The following is a 20,283-nucleotide window of genomic DNA, read 5'->3' as shown; positions in this document are numbered from 1 at the left end:
TTCTGTTATTTCTAGGATGTTAAAATCCTTCCTTATGACTTTGACAGCTGATGCCTAAACTGTGCTATGCACTATGTTACCTGAGACAGGCATAGCCAGTGTTCAACTTCTGTAGCACAAAATTCAAGCAAAGGCAAATTTCTAGAGTGAACTTTTAAAGATCTGCTGTTTCCCAAAATAAAGTTTGCATTAACAGGCATACAGACTCCTTTAAAAAACCCAAAACACCACAACCAAACATCAGGAACAGTATCAAAGAAAACCCCACTTCAGAACAAGACTTAGACCATGCACACAGCTTCTCTCCTAGCAAGGACCATGTCACATAATTAGCAACAACTTTTTGTCTCTGCTAAAGCATGAGATTTTTGCAATAATGGTCCAATTCTCAACATTTTATGGCAGGTCAATGCTGCAAAAACCTAAGAGTTCTAATTTCATTGCAAGATGAAGCAAGAGGCAGAACTACAGAGCAAACGAAGCTAGATAGCAAAATCACTGTTAGGATCTTTGAAAAGTGGCATAGTCATAAGCTGATGGAGAAGTACTTGGTAGTGAAACATTTCCTTAAGTTATTTTCCTATTTTTCCCCTGCTCAGCACTGTATATGAAAGAGCCAGAAGCCACTGCCACTGAGACTTCCCTGAAGTATCACCTTTCAAGGAAAATCTTCAGCAAATTGTCTAACGTTATAAGCTCTGTTTAAAGTATGTCTACAAAAGTAGTCACTCATTTAATAAATAACAACATTAAAGTTTAAGTTACTAAACCAGAGCAGCCTGATTTTAGGAAGTCTACAGCCTTTCTAAAAATTGCTGTAGCCATATTTGAGAAATTATTTCCAACAGTCAAGCCTAGTCCAGAAAAAGGGGGAAAAACCCCTTCAAATTCCTCCTACTCTATTTTTGTTAAGGATCTTACTAGTTCAGTTATTTTTAGCTATTTATACTCATTATTTTTGCTTAATGAGACTCCCTAGACCATCTTTCTAGCACTGGTACAAATCTTAATAAAAGGTTGCAAATTAAAACAGAAAATATTATTTACCACAGTGTTACCTAAAATAATTTCATTTCCTCTAGAAGATATTCTAGGCATTCTGTACCTGCAGATGAAAGGGGGACAAGAGAGAACAGACACCTATGGCTTATGTTGCTATAGCTACAAGATGCTTAGATTTTCAGTTCCACTGAATGAATCAATAGAAACCACAGCTTCACTCTCCTCTTTTATTCATCAAAGGCAAAACTGGAAGATAGGTTGCTAAGCAACATCACACTGAAGAGTGCAGGGCTTTGAAATTAGCATTACTGACTCCCCTCCATCCCAGAAGTCTGTTCCATTCAAACTCACTTATTAAGGAGCTAAACCCCCCCACCAAACTACCAGAACATGCATTTTTAAAGTAAGAAACAGTAAAAGCAGAGAGGTATGACATCAAACCATTTTTTCTGCAGAGAAACTTTAAAAAAAAAAAAAAAAAAAAAAAAAAAAAAAAAAAAAAAAAAAAAAAAAAAAGGAAGCACAGGAAAACTTAAATCGGCTTATGTAAACCAAAAGTGATATAGAAAGGACATTTATTTCTTCTGAGAATATTATATCAAAGCAAGGTTTTTTTCTGAAAGACTACTTAGAACCTTTCTTTTTTTTTTAAACTGCAATCCAAAGATGTGTTTCATTTGTACCCCTATTATAAAGACCTCTGTTATAAAAAGACACCAGTGCCTAGATGGTTAATGGGAATTCAGAAATCTTACCTACATGGTATATACATAAAACTCTTCACCAAAAGTTAGCCACAGAAAGCCTGAAGTCTCAGTTTGATTTCTATCAGCTGATTTCTGTATCTTACCATTGTCATGACTTAATCTGTCACACCCATCTCATGAAAGGCTAACGTCTATCTTAGGAGAAAAGCATATCAGATGCAGATGTCTTGATGTGTTTGAGAACATCTTGCACCTAGTTTTATTCTGAACTTCAGCTAAATGTTATTCCTATGCTACCCAGGAAGTAACAACACATCAATCTTGCATGAATAAATAAGGCTGTGTACAAAGAAATGTTGTTTTACTTGAAGCTGCCTCAATAGGTACTTTTTAACAGTGAAAAATCCCCCTCCAATGAGCATAGTTTAAGAATTTACAGCCTACTGACCCCCACAGCCCACCTGTCAGAGTTCCCCCCAGCCTCAGCATTTTCCAGATCTTTACATGTTCCTCATTCCACTCCCATACCATGCTTTCCCTAGTACACTAGATCTTCCTCCTCTGAGCTGTCATGCTGCAAAACTTACATGCAAGGAACAGGGGGCTTGTACTGTGCCTGGTACAGTCATGGACACACTGACTGACAGCTCAAACAGAAGGGACAAAGACACACCCTAAGCTTCAAGGACCCCTAGGGAAGAAGAGGCCACTTACTTGAGTCTCTTCTCCACTAATATTCCACAAATCTTGCAGAAGTGTTGAGTCACAACACTCAGAACACTCTGAAGTCCTGAGACACATCTACTCATTTCAGTTTAGCTGACCAACAGCTCCAACACTACTGGACTGCAGGACCTGGCAACCACCAGCAGGCAGCATCCCTAAGTGATGCACCTCAACGTATTCAGGAAACACGGCCAAAAATTCCCCAAGATACAGCAGCCACTCACTGATAAGCAAGATTAGATACAACAGTAAATAGGCTCCCTTTGGCAGCCTTAACATTGAGTTGTCCTAAAAGGAAACCCAAAAATCAAACTGAAAGTGAGTCTACACAATGTTAACAGGAAAAGCTAAAAACTCAGATTGCTTATAAAATATATAAACATAATCACTGCCATTAAGAATTTCCTTTTCATGCCAAAACGTTATTTTTCTAGTAAGACACATACAACATCAAGTGCTGTTTGAAAACCAAGAGCACTGCAAATACAGCAGTGCAAATGTTTTTCCAAAAATGCTCCATCAGTGAAAATAAATGTGATCTTTCTCCTTCCTTTCAGTCATGACATGCTACTGCTCCCCTATAGATTCACAGGTATATTCTGTATGTGAGACAAGATCATAATCCCCTGTAATAAAAGTTATTTCCCTAAAAAGATGTTTTATAGAGATCAAACAAAATGAGTGCAAATTTCTACATATATGACTATATTGTCTACACGTACAGTGTTTAAAGACTATCCACTACAAAATAAGAACATTTCTCTTCATGGAAATCTGACAGGTGGATAATAGCATAAGCAGAAAGTAAATTCTGTGTAAGACTTGCAGGATCTATATAAGTACTGAGTATTTACATAGGAGTTAAATTTTAACTGTAACATTTTCATCTTAAAATGTAAATTTAATTGAAAATAATGCACATAGCTGTTTGTTTTCAAGATTTTTTAAAAAAATAAAGCCTGCCTTTAATACATGTAGAAATAAACCCCCTCCTAATTTAGAAATACACATGTAATAATAAAGATTATGCTGTAATTATGAAGTAATGGTTTACATTAACTAAAATCCAGCATCTTAACAATGCACCTCCACTAGATAAGACAGCTTGTTGTCTTAGTGTTATTTCAAATAAACACAACAAAATATTGAGTTGTATGTTTAAAATGTTTTAATAATGCCAATAACACTTTGTTATGATGACACTTTACATAACACACGTGGCAGCATTATTCTATCCTGAATTAGAACAAATACAATTTCTTTCAGGGTTGCAGATTTTTTATAAAAATAATCCAGATCTCTAAGATAGTTCAATTCATCATATCCACTATATTTTTTTGCTGATGTGGTCTCTGTCACTGCGATATTTTGTTCATAGTTTCCAAAGTCTGATTAACAAAACTCCATGAGTCATAAAAAAACCAAATTCAGTTTCTTAGAGATGCACGGGCTTTGTCCAGTATTTCCTTCCTGATCTTCGGATAGTCTGGATGTGCTTTAAGGACCTGCCAAAAGACAATACAACCCTAAAGTTCTGAGTTGGTAATCCCCCTCATCACTTAGCTTACACATTTTAAAACTAAAATAACAACATGACAATTTTGTTTTAAGAATGCACAAGTATTTAATCCTGGATAGAGACCACCACATATACAAGACAAAACCAGCTCTATCAAAGACACTTTGCCATGTTTTCACTGTCCTTTCCCCTTGGTGCAAACTGGGTAACTTGAAATGCATGAATCAGAAGGGACCTCTGGAGACTTTTCTGAGGTTTTAAGCACACTTTCTCTGAAATGATGAACTGCCTTTATGTTTTCACTCCCTTGGTTCTTGTCTAGCATATTCTACCTACTTCATCTCCTGTTCAATTCTCTCTTCTCTCTTATCCTTCCCTTCATTTTGTCCTTCCTAATTATCTTTATTTCTCCCAAAAAGAGTAAATTTAATTTACTTTGTTATTAATATAAATAATTATGAATTCATAATGTTCCCTCTGCTTCTTTAATAGTAGCCCTTCCTCTTACTCTGCATTTGCTCTGCTTATGTTTGGACCAAACAAAGATAATACCTCAAGTTACTTTCTAACAGGGTCTTCTGATACTACTATTTGATTTGATATATTTTTTCAGCTTACTTCTGTATAGATTCACCAAGTTGCAAACACATGGCCAAAGGAAGGTGGTGCCATTTGAATACCCCTTCACATATGATAGTGAAGGGATATTCACTTTTATTTATCTGGTTCCATGGAGCTCAAGACAGAGCAGATTATGAAGAGGATATTTAATTCAATTTAAGACAGGGCACTTTTCTAGTATTAAGCTAAGTATTTTAGAAATATAAACTCAACCAAAAAGAAGGGTCATTATGTAAAAGAATGTTGCAACAGGAGAGAGAGTGTTAAACACATATACCGATCCTACCTTATGGCAAACATCTATTGCATCAACATATCTCTTCCCTTTCAGGTAATTGAAAGCCAGCTTGTAGCCTGTAATTAAAGGGGTGAGGAGAGAGGGGAGAGAGGAGAAGCAACAATTTCAGTTTCTGTATTGAATAACAAGAATATCACATTTGAATTTATTTTGGGTCACCATGTCTTTCTAAAGTTAGTATGTTTTTTTTCTGGTGTTGTCTCATATAAGCCTGGTAATGATCAAAATTGCTCCTGAAAGTCACTTCAAGTAGTAAATGAAAGTCCTTTACACACTGACAGCTATGTCTGAATAAAAAGGAGACATTATTCTGGAGAGCATGTGCTACTAGAGAGAATACATAATGGCTGCCTTCTTTCAATTACCATGGTATCCCACAGAGTTTCTAATTGTGGCCTGCAATACACTGTCCCTCTGTGAAGGTAATTCCATAATTAAAGGACAAAAGTAAAACAAAAAAAAAAACAAACCAGATAATGAACTAGGGAATTAATATGCTATTCAGTACCACTGTCAGCAGACCACAAATACAAAAAGTGACGTGGAATAGCTAAGTCAGGCTGATACCTTCAACCTAAGAGGTAAAATTCAAGTGTATCTGCCTAGACAGAGACTAGGCCTGAGAAAAAAAAACATTATAAGCATGCAATTTCCAAAATCTGAAGTTTTAAATCTTTCATTTTTAAACTTATCCTCACTGGCAAATACAGGATCTGATAACAGTTTGCATGCTTTGCTTCCCAGGCAAAAAATTGTGCTGCTTTAACTATTTTTGTTCTAATGCACGACAATCCTCACAATGCTGTAAAGTGAAACTAGAAACAAGTGCACAAAATACCTTCAGTATCATACTCTCTTGTGTATGCAAGATTATTTCACAGTTTAATTTCACTAAGGAACTCTCTCATCTAGACATCAAAATTTGTTGAATTACTACTCTCTAGAGGATTTCAAAATAAAAAATGAAAGGTCTTGATCTCTGTTCTGTACAAACTCAAGAAATCACAACTTTTTACTATTAAAACTTCTTTCTAATACATTTTATTTGATTAACAACTGCAATATTTTAGCAACAACCACTATGGCTCAGTCTACAGGAACATCTAGTAAAAATTACTGCACTCAAAGTCATTTTTATTTTTGTTTTGATATAAGCCTTCCTCTGGTTTGATCCTCCTAATCTTTTGACTCACCGTACATGACTCACAACACATTCAGTTTTGATAATCCATCCATGTATGTGCATTTTCAGAACTATGTTATAAAAGCAGGAGCTAACCCACAAACATTTAGTCTCATTAACAGAATACAACCTTAATCTACAGATCATATTAGATAAAACCATGAAAAAAATACTGCAGCATCCAGCAGTTACAGGTAAAGAAACAAGATGTTTGACAGTTCATGCGCATTACAGTTATTTTTTCAAAAAACACTGGTTTTTCAGCTGATGTCAAAGACTGTCTCACCCTAATGCTAAAAAAACCCACAGGGCACAAAGAAAGAGCACAGATAAAAGACTAGCAATTGTATGTAGTTCCAAGTGGCAACAGACATATCCCAAAACCTGGAAAAGAATTTGTGTCAACCACCAGCCTTGGGAGCTACAGACAGATCCTAGGTGCTGAGTAAGAAAATGGCATTTTATCCTATCTACCCCTTTCACAAAGGGTTTCCTACATTTAAACTGGCTTAATATGACAATTTAGTGCAAATTTCAATTTATTATCCAAACTGGAACTTGACTAGTGCCTCAAGTTTTCAGCTGGCCATCATTTTTAAAATTGATATATTTAAAGACCTTTCAAATAATTTATTTTTAAATCCTCACTCACGTACATAAAATCTGATCCATATAGATAATTTGAATTTTGAATCAAAAATGAAATAAACAAATCAATGACCTGCCACCATCATACAAATATATAATTATAAAAGACTCTCTACTACAAACAGTATATAGCAGATTACTACAAATACATTGTTAATGCTGTACATAAAGAGAAAGTTGTTCACAAACAGCCAACTAAAACCATTTCAGATCAATCCTTGTACTAAAACAGTAAGCAGAAACTTCTAATGTATCATACAGCTGCTACCTCTTGGCATGGGAGATTTCCAAGTGACTGTTCAGTACACCTTTAAACATTTGTGTTATTTATGTGAGGAAAACCAGTGATACTTTATTTTTATGGAAAATTAAAAGCAGTCTTTCCAGTAAAAGGCAGTTGTTTCATTCCTACCACAGTGCCCCAAATCATGCTTTATAGGTTATATATACGTGCCTACTGTTGGATTCGTCTCGTTTCCATATTTCCAGGCCATCTCATAATTTATTGCTGCATCCTTATATGCCTGTTCCTTTTCCATTATGTATCCCATGTATTCATAAGCCTTGCAGCATGACTGCAAAATATAAATATTCATTCAAAATTTCATTTAGGGAAGCTTGCATATAATAATACTGACAACTTAATTGCTAAAATACTCCAAACCCACACAACTGGAAAGCACAAGTGATACTTGTCCTAACTTTGATGACACAATAGTCTTGATTTAAAATATTTGGGTTACAAATGAGTTATGTGGAATTATGCATTACTCCAAGTCAAGTACAGAGTTCATCACAGAGGCCACTGCAACAACTCCTACAAAAATAGATACCTCTCTCAGTTAATAACAACCCCACACAGCTGCATTTCAAGTCTAGTGTTCCACAAATATTGTTTGGGTTTTTTTCTTAAGAAAGTATGTTCATAGCTTTGTTTATGGCAATGGTTTAACATTATAACTTTCCAATTAAAAGTTAAAGACAGTCACAAGAAACCTAAAGAGAAAAATCAACCATTAAGTATTTAATTTCCTATGAATCTAAGCGGCAAGTCACAAGCATCTAAAAAGCAAGTTCCAAAAAACTATTAAGCACTAGTTGAAAATACTAGCCTGGCTTATATTATACATACGTATAAATCCATCTAACTCCGTCATAAAACTTCATATGAAAGATACAGTAATTCATGCAGAAATCTTACATTTAGTACATAAAGCAAGAAAATAATTTATAAAAAACCCAACTACTGTATGCCCTTACCACGAGCAGTTTATATTATCATCCCACCAATAGGTCAAACATTTTCAAGAGAAAAACATATGCACCTTTTTTACAAAGACAGTGCACAGCAATATGATATATAAATTACCTTCCATCTTTAAATTCACTATTTCCAATTAGGCTTTCAAAATCTACTGATAAAAAGCTTTCAAATCACAGCACAGTGCAATCAGCATGGGAATGCCTGAAAGTTGCAGATGAAAATGTAGTTCCCCTCTCATTTATGATAAACAAAACAATAAGTTCAAAATCAAGAGGAGTAATCAGTAAGAAGCCTCAATTTCATAGAAACAGTCTGATCATTGTGATCTTACTAACTAATCCTAAGTCTTTTAAAATCCAAAACAATCCTTACTAAATTACACTAGGCTTTTATGAAATTTTCACTCAACATATTTACTTAAATTGTATATATATGTAATTCAATTCTCTTAAAAAAATCCTAAACACTAAAGATTCACAGTAACATGTTTTCTCAATCCAATCAAGTCTTCCAAATTGGAGACTGTCTTGACATAAAATACTGTCTTGTAAATTGACAAGACATGTTAAGATGTAAACTATTCAACATCTATTTGTATAGCACAATTGCTGTCATCAGGTTTACAATTTGGAGAGCAGTCACTCTCTTTCCTGTGCTGCTTTGCAAGGAGCCAGACTCACACACTTCTCATCTGCGTCCTCCTTGCTATAAGCAGAGCCTGTTTATCTAAGTCCCTCATGGGTCTCAAACTTTTTAGAAGAGAACAAATTACTTGTTAGGCTATGCTTTTACACTTGGTATTTTCTGCAACAAAGCACCATTCATGGTATACACCTGCTCAACAGAGCACCTACTTCAAAATAAGTCTTGTTTTGGGAGATAACTCATGTTTATCCTCCAGCTGTATGGATTCTGAAACTGTTTTAAAGAGGCCTCTCTGCAGAAGTACATAATAGCACTATACCAAGAACTCTTGTAGCTGTCTCTCAATTTTATATTTAGAAATAAGAAGTGTTCAAAAAACACTTTTTTGAAAAAACCTCTCAGAAATTGCTAAAATGTGACCAAATAATGAACCTTACCTTCTATGCTAATGAATTACCAATAAAAAGTATAAGCATCATGTCCTTTTCTAAACCAAATCTGTGCTCCATGAACAGTACCCTCAAACTGCAGCACAGTGTGTATGGAACACCATCGTATTGGACTGTCTCACGTGAAGGAAAGTCAAGACAGAAAAATGTTCAGCTTTTTGCTGATCAAAATGAAAAATAAGCACAAGCTAAGATCTGTGGTTGTTCCCATAGTCAAAGCAGGGTATTGTGCAGTTTGCCTGCTCAGGAACCCTGAAGTAAACAACACATTAGAGCTTGTCTCCTGACAATCTATGAGACAGTATTGCCACAGAAAAAGATTTATATCAGCATTAAAAAATAATCCTGCGCTGTAGCAGCCTTATGAACATAAACGTTTAAAACATAAGATATGAAGATACCATCTCAGTAAATGGAGCAAGTCTCCAAAATGTATACAGCCACATCTTTCTTCATCAGTTTGGTGAGACTCAGTAAAATGCATCTCTGACATTTCTTGAACACTCCAAGCTTTTAGAGTCCCCTCAGCTGAAACTTGTCTAAGTTGCTACAGAACATGAACAAAAATGACTAAGCAGAATTCACAGGTTTGCTTACTACCCTCCAGTGTGAAGTTGCCGGTTTCCTGTCTTGTTTTGGTCTGCTTCTCCTTAATAAGTGAAGTACCAGGCAAATGAACAAATAAATACGTTTCAAAATTCAGTTTCAAAGAAAAAGTAAACATTGTGATGAATTAAAATAGAAAGGCACTACGGTTACTCTTTCAATGAGCACTGACTTACCCTGTTATGACGAAGGCAGCGTTTCAGAAGTTCACCTGCCATATCGTATTTTGCAGATTGAATATATATATCTGCAAGCAGAAGCCAACTCTTTTCAAACTCCTCTGCATCAATGGGATTCCAGCTCATTTTTGAAATCCGTTTTAAATGATTTCTGGCTCGTGGAGTCTGTTTCAAGATCATGTAGGCCGTGGCCATTCCCAGAAGTGCTGGTATGTGATCCTTCTACAGTAAAAAGTACAGGAACTGCTTGGTGCTTTTTTATTTTGATTTTATTTTTTTTTTAAGTAAGACTTTCACCAGGTACCTAAAAATGAAACTAAAAGCTGAATCTCAGGAAATAAAGATAGAGCATCTAATCATACAGACATGTTTTGCACCTAGTGCTACATTTCTGTAATCATGATAATCACCAGGCACAAGAAATGCTAAAAAATCCATAGGTACTTCATCACACAAGAAAAAAAAAATCAGATACCACTAAGAGCTATACTTTTTGTATGCAAATAAATACTTCAGATAAAATCTGGAGTCACTTGGAAGTTACAACAAAAGTGGTGTTTTTCACTTATAGAACTGCCTGTCAAATATCAGTGAAAGGGACTCTGATTCCTCTTATTACGTGTACTGCTCTTAAAAATTTAATGTCTGAACTGTATGTATCCAAGCTATATATAAGCAAACAGGATTCTTAAAAGCCACCATTCTATGCAAGAGCTTCAAAAGCAAGCAGTAAGAACTCCTGGCACAAGTCCAATTTTTGACATCTTGCCTTCATTAGTAAAGGATGAGAATGGAGCTCGCATCTTGCAATTGCAACTGCCTCCTAAATGCACAGAGTAGTTCTATCAGCAGCTAACTGAAATGCTTCTTTCTCCTTCTCAGTGCTCCTGACTCACTGTTGGTATTCTGCCTCTACATCTCTTTCTAAGGTTGTGCTGGAAATACATTTGTCATAGTGTGTTGAAAAAAAAAAATCCCACCAAAAGCTCCTCTTCCACTTAACAAGCTCATCCCCCTTCTCCCTCAATAGCCACACCTATCGTGGATCAATAACCTTAGAAGTCTAAAGATATTAAGGCTATATTTTTATGCAACCCTAGAGGGATGAATAAATAAACTGCAGCATTCTTCCTGGTGGAACTGTCCCCATGTGAAAAAGATGCCACATTCACAGGGTCTCAGATGAATTCTGAGCAGGCCTGGGAAGTCAATACTGGGGGCTGAGGGACACCTTGTCTGTGATTTCCAGAATTGCCTTACACGTAAGATCTGCCTCAGTATACTCATCTCAGACAAGGTGCAGCTCAGCACAGAGTTAAAGACTAGTAGCAACTTACATATTTTATAGCATTCTGATGGACTAAATCTTTCTACACCTGCTGAAATAAAATCTGTTGAAAGCTGCTGCTAACGGGAACATCCATTATTAATCATAAAACCAATAACTGCAAATATTTATGAAATGTTGAAGATTTCTATCATAAAGATGAATTTTAAGGTGATGGATAATCTTTCCTGCAGTCTAAATTTGGTCAGATTGCCATGAAGCACTGCATAGATTTACATCTTAAGACACACTGCTGGCAAGCCTGGGAATTAAAAAACAAGCCCAGCAACCAAACATCCTACTAACATTTCAGTAACTAGCAATATTAGCGTTTAGTTGGGTTCTAAATTTGCAATTCAACCAAAACCTTCTAGAATGTATTGTTACTTCAGAAATGTCTTTTTCAAATTTTATAGGAAATATCCTTTGATAGGAAAATGATCCTTAGAGCAACTAGCACTAACACATGCCACTGTTGCTGAAACTAAATTGCAAGACTAGGTAAAAAAATGTAGTAAGTATGAAAGGAAAGAGTGAGGAAATGAGACAGGTTACTAACCTCAGCCACAACTATTTCTGTGAAAGTTTTCAGTGCTTGTTCAACACTTGATTTTTGTTTGGTTGCCATGAGACAGTAATTCTCCATGATTCGCAGCTGAACGTGACCCTGCATGGTTTGAGGCTTGAGCTCCTTCAGCAGGTTTCCTGCTGTTCTTACAGCCAACTGCACAGACTCCTGCTTCTCTGTAGAATCACTATTAGAAAAAACATGTTCATATAAGTTTATTTTTTTAATACACACCAAATTAATTACAAGTTAGAACTGCTTCTGTGCTAAACAGATGCCATTTTGTAGAAAAATGGCTCTGGTCTATAGGCATTCCACATTGATTCTCTTCAACAATTCCAACCCAACAGCAATTCCAACCCAACAAGTTGATTGTAACAGTGACCAGCAAGTGACCAGCACTCCAGAGAAAATCTTCTACATTTTCTGCTTGAGATTCACTTATTACAGTATAGAATGGTCTCTCATAATAACACAGAATACTCAAAGCACTAGATGATCTCAAAGTTCTAGCAATTTAACTTGAGGGACATTGTCAAGGGGCAGACAGCGTGCCTTAATTTAAATTGCCAGAACTTGTTCTAGCAGACGAAGGAGATGACAAAATAACCCAAACAATATTTATTTAATTCACCTACCCTATGTCAGTATCGAGATTTTCAAAGACTTCTCCACCCACAGTTTCATTATCTGGGTTCAAACAAATTTCAATCATGTTGTAGACTGCATTCTGTCCCCAGTCACTGTCCTTGCGAGCTTTATTGAAATGTCGCAGTGCGTCGTTTGGTTCACCTGTGTACCTACATGGATAATTTAAATATTTAAAGCCAGGCAAGGAAAACTGTCTGCTCCAAATTCCACCCAAATCCCAAGAAACCCAAGTATTTAAAAACAGATGACCCATTTGTACACACTGGTATGCAAGGTTTTGACAGCACACATGCTATTATAAGGAACTTGTTTTTGCAAACTAAAAATAATCTAACAAGTTATAAAATGTGAAGAAAAATAGTATTACATTATTGTACCTGGAAGAACATCCTGAGATATTTAGAGAATCTGAGAATTTCCTTAAATCCTGACACCTTAATTAAATCAACATAGCACCTTTAAATGATCATGGATAACAAGAACATTAATTTAAATCTATACTACACAGTCAAATAAATCTTATCGTAATTATAATTGCAAGTACCAAAGATACAGTCCTTTGCAGTAGTGAAATCCTGGTTCAAGCTTTGCTCGGGAAGAATGCTTTTCAGCCATTAAAAGAAATCTTGGGACTTCTTCTAATTTCCCAGCTCTTCTTAATAGATCAATTAATCGAGACAGGGTTGCATAGTTATCTAAATACACAAATAATTAGGACACTGTAATTCTGTTTATTTGCTATATGAATAAGTTAAGAAATAAAGAACCTGCTTTAACTTTTTCACATATAAAAATGAGATATGATTTATTACATAAGGCATATTTATGTATTTACATACATATTTATTATTGACATAGTAACCTCAGATACAAGAATGAAGATGTCAAGTGATACTTGCAGTATCTTCATACAGGTTTTTACAGAAGTATAATTGCACTTCACTTTCAAAAGCACTCAAAACTATTTACTGCATTCTTATGCTTTCTTTCAAAGCCCATTATAAAGCTTTACATCCATTACAGTAAAATTTTAATAGATTTTAATAGCTCTCTGGTCCCAACTTGAAAATTGCTAAAAAAAATTACTGCTGTCCAAGGCAAGTTTCCTTTATTAGTCTTCAAATAAAATAATACCTTTGTGTTCATGCACTTGACATTTTTAATACAAAAGAAAGTGCTTTACAGTGAACAAGTAAATAACACCCTATTTGTATTTGATTTCAGGTAAACTATGCACATTACATTGCAGCAAAGTGAATTACTGTATCTACAAGAAACAATTTTTATCATATCAAAATATCTTTATGGTTTTATATACGATAATGGTCTTTGGCTTTAGTATCAACTACCTTATAAATAAAACCTTACTTTTTAATGAAGCAAAGAATTTTTATTCAGCTATTTATTCATGTCTTTTGTTAGAACTATATATCAGAACAAATTAAAAGTATCACTGCTAAACATTCACCTGGCTTGCGCTCCAGGAGCTGTTGAAAATGAAAAACAGCTTGTTCATAATCTTGCTTCCTGAACATGAGATCAGCCATCATCTACAGTATTGATAGAGAAAACAAAACAAGAAATTGTGAAAATGTAAAAATACAAATTATAAATAATGAGCTCTGGTTATGCAGAGAGCTATAACTATAGCTTTAAAGTGCTGCAGGAGCTGCACAAGAAGTAAAGCCACTTGGACTTTTTATTACTCTCTGGAAAACAAACACGATATACAACACACACAGGTAGTAATGATCAAGTACATGAACACCTTTTCACATAAGGTAAAAATTAAAAGGTAATTAAGTAGTCTGCCATATCTTTCAAATATGTTTTTTTTACCATTGCATAGTTTTACTTCTAATTTTATTTCCAATAACTGCATATTATGCACATGGAAAAGCACAGTTAGTTTAAAGCTAGGGAAAAAAAAGGATGATAGCTCACTTCAGCAGGGAAGGTAAAACAAGTTACTTAATTTCAGTTTCCCTCCACTGATAGTTAGCTAATATAGAGTAGATTTAATAACATATTTCAAGACGGCTATTACTTCTGTTCATGTACCATACTAGAACAAATTTCAGATGTTACACTGCTACAAGAAAATAAATCAGTCCCATCTTGAAATAATTTTGCTCCTAGTGTGTTATATCAAAAGCTGCTCAGTTTATTGAGCTGTCTTTTAGGCCAAGAAGTATACAAGTCCTGGACAAGAACCTGCAGCTGTGATTAAAACTTGTTAAGTAGGAATGTGATTAACTAAGGTTGAATGATGCTATAAAATTACCTTAAATACACAGTTACTTTCTTCTAGCACTTAAAAAAAATAATATTACTGTGCTGGAAAAATAGCTTCTTCCTTGAGTATTAGCCAATTATCAATACAACATGCACTGAGCCACACTTTATCCAATCTTGCTACAACTACTTTTCCTTTACTTCTAAAGACTCGTTTTATGTTGAGATAGAACAACAGCTATGATTACTAGAAACTTCATATTGAAACATCAGCTGCCATAAACAGAAAAACATTTTGTTGCCATGGATTTTTCACATTTTTTTGAAATCACAAAGCCGTAGGCTTTTTAAAAAGTAGTGCTTTATAAATATATCATATTGCAGGCACACAAACTTCAAAAAGCATTGATCCAGGATTATTATAATAGCACATACCACCGTTGCTGCTTCGTTATCTTGGTCGTTCTTCAGCAGTAAGGAACACTGATGTTGACAGGCATCAGTATCACCTTGTGCAAGATATAAACGTGCAAGTTCCAACATTGCCTGCATATTAAAATATTTAACTGTATGTGATTCAAAGATCCAGAAAGCTTTTTCAGTTCTGAGTATTAACTTGATGTTATAGGACTCCAGGGAAAAATTGTATCTCCACTAAAGAGAGAACCTTTTCTGTTGTTTCCTGTAGGCTCTCAGTCAATTAATGGAATCCATTTTCATTCCCTCACTTTTCAAAACAGACAAAACTTTTCTTCTTCTGAGGGATACTGTAAAGGTATATTGAAAACAGGACTGCTCAGGTAGTATTGCTCCAAAGACACCAGTATTTTGGTATGAATAATGTTCTTGGAAAAATATAAGTGAAAGTAATTTTAAATGTATTGAAAAAACTAAATATCTCATTAACATTCACCAACTAATTCTGGAGTACAAGTAAGTTTCAGAAGAAACTATTTTCTTATTTGAATTTCCAACCTACCACATTAAGACTCTGTGTGAATCCATTTCTGAGAAGCCACCACAGAGTAAATATTGACAAGTGAAATGTACACCAGCAAACATTCTTAAAGCTGAAGTCCCATCATAGACTATTCTGAATAAAATGCCACAGAAAAGTTTATAAACATAAGTTACCATAGATTTCATCAAGTTTCTATTGAAGCAAACAGAAGGTAAACTGATCACAAAGCAAAATTAGCAGTAGATGAACTCTAGTCACTCCTACTTAATTTTAAATGGTGTTTTGATTTTGTTTCCAAAAGGGAAGCATTTATAATTGCATCATAATTCTTTCACTAGTTGCACTTGTGAGAGGCACTTCTGAATCAGAACAGTGCTTTGAACATCCTGTTCAGAACATGCAGGCTTCCAGCACAATTTTTAACAACTGCTTTCTTCCTACTTCCTTGAGTTCTGTTCATACTCAAACATGTACCATGTAATTCTGAAACAGGAAGGCAGGTGGGTAAGCACTGAAATGATACAAAGAATGCATGGATGTCAGAACTTTATGAAAGCTTTCTTCAAGCTGCTGCTCTGACGTGCACAACTCAGTGCAATACCAAAAGGCAGTCCTGGAGTCAAGGAATACTTCCTGCAGGAAGGGAAAAAGCCAGCTGAATTGGAGTTCTACACTGGATTCTAGTAAGTGGAAGTGGTCTCTAAATTTTCAACTCCAACACAAACAACAATACTATAAAATGATGTGGATGATGCAATCCCCTTCAAGTCTGCATCTGAAAACTGCATTGCCTCTTATCTGATTAAGGAAACAAAGAGGGGGTTTACCAGATTAAACCATGTAAAATAAAACTACTCCCCTCTGACATGGACTGCAATCTCTTCACATTTACCTGAATGAATGCAGTATTTCAATCCATTCTGTGTTACTCTGGCCAAAATACAGATTTGGTTTTGACCAAACAAGGTACAGACAGCTTCAAAGGAATTTCCATCTTTTCCATATATAATTTTAAGAAACATAAATGCTGAAGGTGTCAAGAAACAGATGGACTTTTAACAGCTCAAAATAATATTTTGTAAAAGAACTCAATTCTAATCTTGTACTAGCAATGCTTTCAAAAATGAAGAGAAGAAAACAAATTCAAATCTACTGAAACTAAAAAATAGACTGAGAACTCCATTATACTAGTTTTGGGTAACAAAATATTTTGCTTTCACTACTCAAAAAGTAGGCAGCAAGTTATTAATCAGAAATTCAGATTTATTTTTTAAGATGTCCCTGTATTCTGTGTTGCTAGCAAAGTAGGATGAAAGCAAAAATCTTCAGTAATATCTAACAGATATTTAGTACAAATGTCTACCTTGTAACAATGGGAATCGCTCAAAGGTATGATTTTAGCAAGAACTGAAGGGAAATGCCATGCTGGTATTTCAGTATTGTTATGAAAGACAAAATAAGGCTCTGATACTGATAAAAAAGCCACAGCTGTACCTGTACCATGACAGGCAGTCTCCTTGCTCTTAACAGTAGAATGGGGAAATCAACATTTTAATGATGTTTTTTATTCCCTTCCCAATTTATTTTTCTTCTCCGTATCACTCTTAGAAGATGCCTTGAGAAAAGTCTGTCTCAAATATGCTGAAGTTGTAGCTTTAGGAAGGACCTAGATTCTTGGAATCACAACACAGGAGCTCAAATATTAAAACTAGATGATGTATGTAGCAGCTTGTGACAGCTGGTCAATAACAAGCATCAAAATAGGAAGTCTTCACATACACCTAAGTATATAACATCATTATGACAGAAAATCATGGCAAACGAACAAAAATTGTATTTATTTTTAATCTAGAAAAAAACCTCACTAAAGATGACAGCTAAATTTTGTTCTCATTATAATTATGAATTTCTTAGACTTTTAATTCTCCCTCTCAATTCCAAAGCCCAGGGTTATGAAACAATAAGGAAGAGGAGGATAAAAATAAATCTGAATTTACCTGTACTCGTCAACCTGTGGAAAAGAGACTGTGTAGAGAAGAGAGAAGCAGTACAATAATCCTGCTCAAGAAGAGCAACATTTTGTGACTAAAATCAGAATTCTACCAAGTCCAGATAAAAGTCGAAAACTGCTGAAGTAGACACAGAAAAGACAGAAATTGTCTGCACTGACCAAAATCACTGAGAGTTCATTTCAGAGGACAAGCACCAAGCAGGATTAAACAATCTCCATTATTACTGGTACCTGAAGACAGGCTCAGTGGGAGTGCATGCAGACACCACTTGAGTCAGGAGTTCTTGCAAGAGACAGAATTTAGCAGTGCATGCAACTATTCTATCATGATAAGCAATGAAGAGGAGAAAGTTCAAGGTTTTATATATATCATGAAGCAGAAATAATTGCAAATTATTCTATCCTGTGCATAACTGGAAAAGTGTTCAGCTACCTCTAAAAACTGAATGGAAAAACAATGCAAAACAGTCAGAGGGAGAACTGACCTTGTTATTGGTTTCACAGTGAACAAGGGCTTCTTTGTAAAATTTAATTGCTTTTTCATAGTTTCGCTGGGCTGTCGAATGTTTTGCAATCTCAGCACAAATCTCGGCCGCTAACTGTTTCTGTGCAGGAACTGCATCCAGCTGCTCTACTTGGGCCCGTTTAAGCACCCTGCCCTGGAATTCCCGAGCCTGGTGCGGAGAAAGCAGGAAGCAGTCAAACACTGGCAAAGGAATTCATTTCATTTATCCACTACAGAACAGTGTACTTGTCTTTTTTTTTTAAGAGAAGGAAGCACTAATACTATTCTGCTTCTTACACCCCTACCATTTTGCCTAGCAGGGAATTAGAACTAAAACACAAAATAACATCTAGGGAGAACCTCTAACATATTCCTGAAAACCAAGGGAAGAAACCTGTTTAAGACATTTAAGTTAGTCCTGCTGAAATCAAAATGCAGGTGTTTTTGTGTAAATGAGTGTGGCATCAAAAGGAAAAGGAACAGGAAAATATTTCAAGGAGAATGGGTACAAGGAAGGACAGTTTTGAGGGCAGTAGTAAAAACAACAAAAAAATCCCCAAAAGACAGACAGTTTTTTGAAATGTGATATAGTGAGAAACCTGGAAGAACTAAAGAAGTAAAGAAAAGAGTAAGAGAAGGAAACTGCTTAGGGGGAATTTTACTAAAGGAGAATTTTGGGGAAAAAAGTCAACTTTGAGAAAGGAAAAAGTACATTATAAGGCAAAAATAACTAAGAATTTAACAAAGATAAATCTTACAGATATTGGTATTTAAACCCATACATACAATTACCTTTCCAACCAATCTGCACACTTTTCTTGCTGGTCAGAAGATGCTACCAAGGCTTACCATTTCTGTTACCTTCACTTTCACACAGTGGAGGTATAACAGAACAAAAAGTACTGACCATATCTCTTGCTAAACCTTTTTGTAGAGAAAGCATTTTTTAAGGGATTACACTTCTAGCTTCCAACTTCATTCTTTCAAGCCTCAGTCTGAGGGATAACACTGAACTGCAGAATGGACAGATCTTATTATTGCTATTTAATACTAATAATGCTGTTTAGCAGTACAACAAAACAACAGGTAGCCACTGAAAGCTGTTCCATTTTGCTCTGTGAATGGTTTTCAATGCTGAGCTAAAGATATGTAATCTAGCTGTCCTCATGGCCAATTTATTTTCACCTGATGCTAAAACTATGCTCCAGACACAAATGAAGGCAAAGTAAGACTGCAGGCTTGCAGTAAAAGCCTGCATTCTGATCTAAAATTCAGATAACACTGCTTGCAAAAAGCTCAGACTGTGTAACACCGTATGTACTTCACATTTCACAGCAGTCACTGGTGCTTTATCCCCAGCATACACTCATTTTCCACATTCACACGGATATTATGGTTAGAATATGGGATGAAAGTGAAACCAGGAGTAAGTAAACATGAGGACATTGCAAGTTTTCACAGGGATTTTTGGTTTTCCTCTTTACCTGTTGTAATGAAGCAATAGCTCTGTCAATCTTCTCCATTTTGCTGTAAATTTTTGCCAGAAGTACCTGGTAACGTACATCTTCCATTAGAGAAGACAACTCATTAACTGAAAGAATGACAGTACACAAACATTATTCTTGAAGTAACTGACCGACCCCTAAATAAAGTCAAAGGAAGAAGAAACTCATCACATCCCCCAGGCAAGAGCTTACATGAAAAATTCACAGCTCCATCTTACTTAGAATTGTGATCTGACTTGGTGCGTTGCTGGTGGGCAGAGTATGTTGGTAGTAAGCAGAGTGAACATTACAGACTACAAAGTGAGACTTAAGGCCAAAGATATTGAAAGATGCAAAGAGATTTAAAAAAAATTGACTGTCTGATCTATCTGAATTTTCAGAGACATGAGAGAAAATATTTTGATGTAAGCGGACAGGAAATAAGGCCATTCCTGACATTTCTTGTCTAAATCCTCCTCAAAGTCAATGAAAAATGTCCAAATTGATATAATGTGCTACTCTACATGCAAAAAGCATGAGATTGTTTGATGGAATTTCTAGCCAGACTTCAAACTACATGTCTTTTGCTAGAGTCTGGAAGAGACATGAATACAGAGTTATTTTAACTAAATATTTTAGTATATACTTAAAAGCAGCAGGCTGCTTTTGAATAACAGTTAGAATACATATGCAT

At 35.3% G+C, this 20,283-nt stretch overlaps 1 protein-coding gene across 3 annotated transcripts in view; it reads right to left on the bottom strand.

Moving 5' to 3' along the window:
* Positions 1-3,585: 3,585 nt before the first annotated feature.
* Positions 3,586-20,283, bottom strand: part of TTC21B (tetratricopeptide repeat domain 21B) — a 33,658-nt gene continuing 16,960 nt past the window's right edge. For 2 of the 3 annotated variants that reach the window (XM_063400590.1, XM_063400591.1), the window contains 11 exons: positions 19,590-19,696; positions 18,086-18,274; positions 15,064-15,174; positions 13,862-13,943; positions 12,938-13,088; positions 12,381-12,542; positions 11,734-11,929; positions 9,845-10,069; positions 7,159-7,279; positions 4,862-4,929; positions 3,586-3,940 (listed from right to left, as the gene is read on the bottom strand). In XM_063400590.1, coding sequence (XP_063256660.1) covers positions 3,863-3,940; positions 4,862-4,929; positions 7,159-7,279; positions 9,845-10,069; positions 11,734-11,929; positions 12,381-12,542; positions 12,938-13,088; positions 13,862-13,943; positions 15,064-15,174; positions 18,086-18,274; positions 19,590-19,696 — 1,490 coding nt within the window. In that variant the 3' untranslated portion in view covers positions 3,586-3,862. Of the gene's footprint in view, positions 3,941-4,861; positions 4,930-7,158; positions 7,280-9,844; positions 10,152-11,733; positions 11,930-12,380; positions 12,543-12,937; positions 13,089-13,861; positions 13,944-15,063; positions 15,175-18,085; positions 18,275-19,589; positions 19,697-20,283 lie in introns of those variants that run through there. The other variant, XM_063400592.1, reaches the window with a different exon arrangement.

The sequence above is a fragment of the Prinia subflava genome, chromosome 6 (genome assembly GCF_021018805.1).
Source record: "Prinia subflava isolate CZ2003 ecotype Zambia chromosome 6, Cam_Psub_1.2, whole genome shotgun sequence".
Lineage (NCBI taxonomy): Eukaryota > Metazoa > Chordata > Aves > Passeriformes > Cisticolidae > Prinia > Prinia subflava.
The sequence above is the reverse complement of the archived record's forward strand: the minus strand, read 5'-3'. Positions and strand labels throughout refer to the sequence as shown.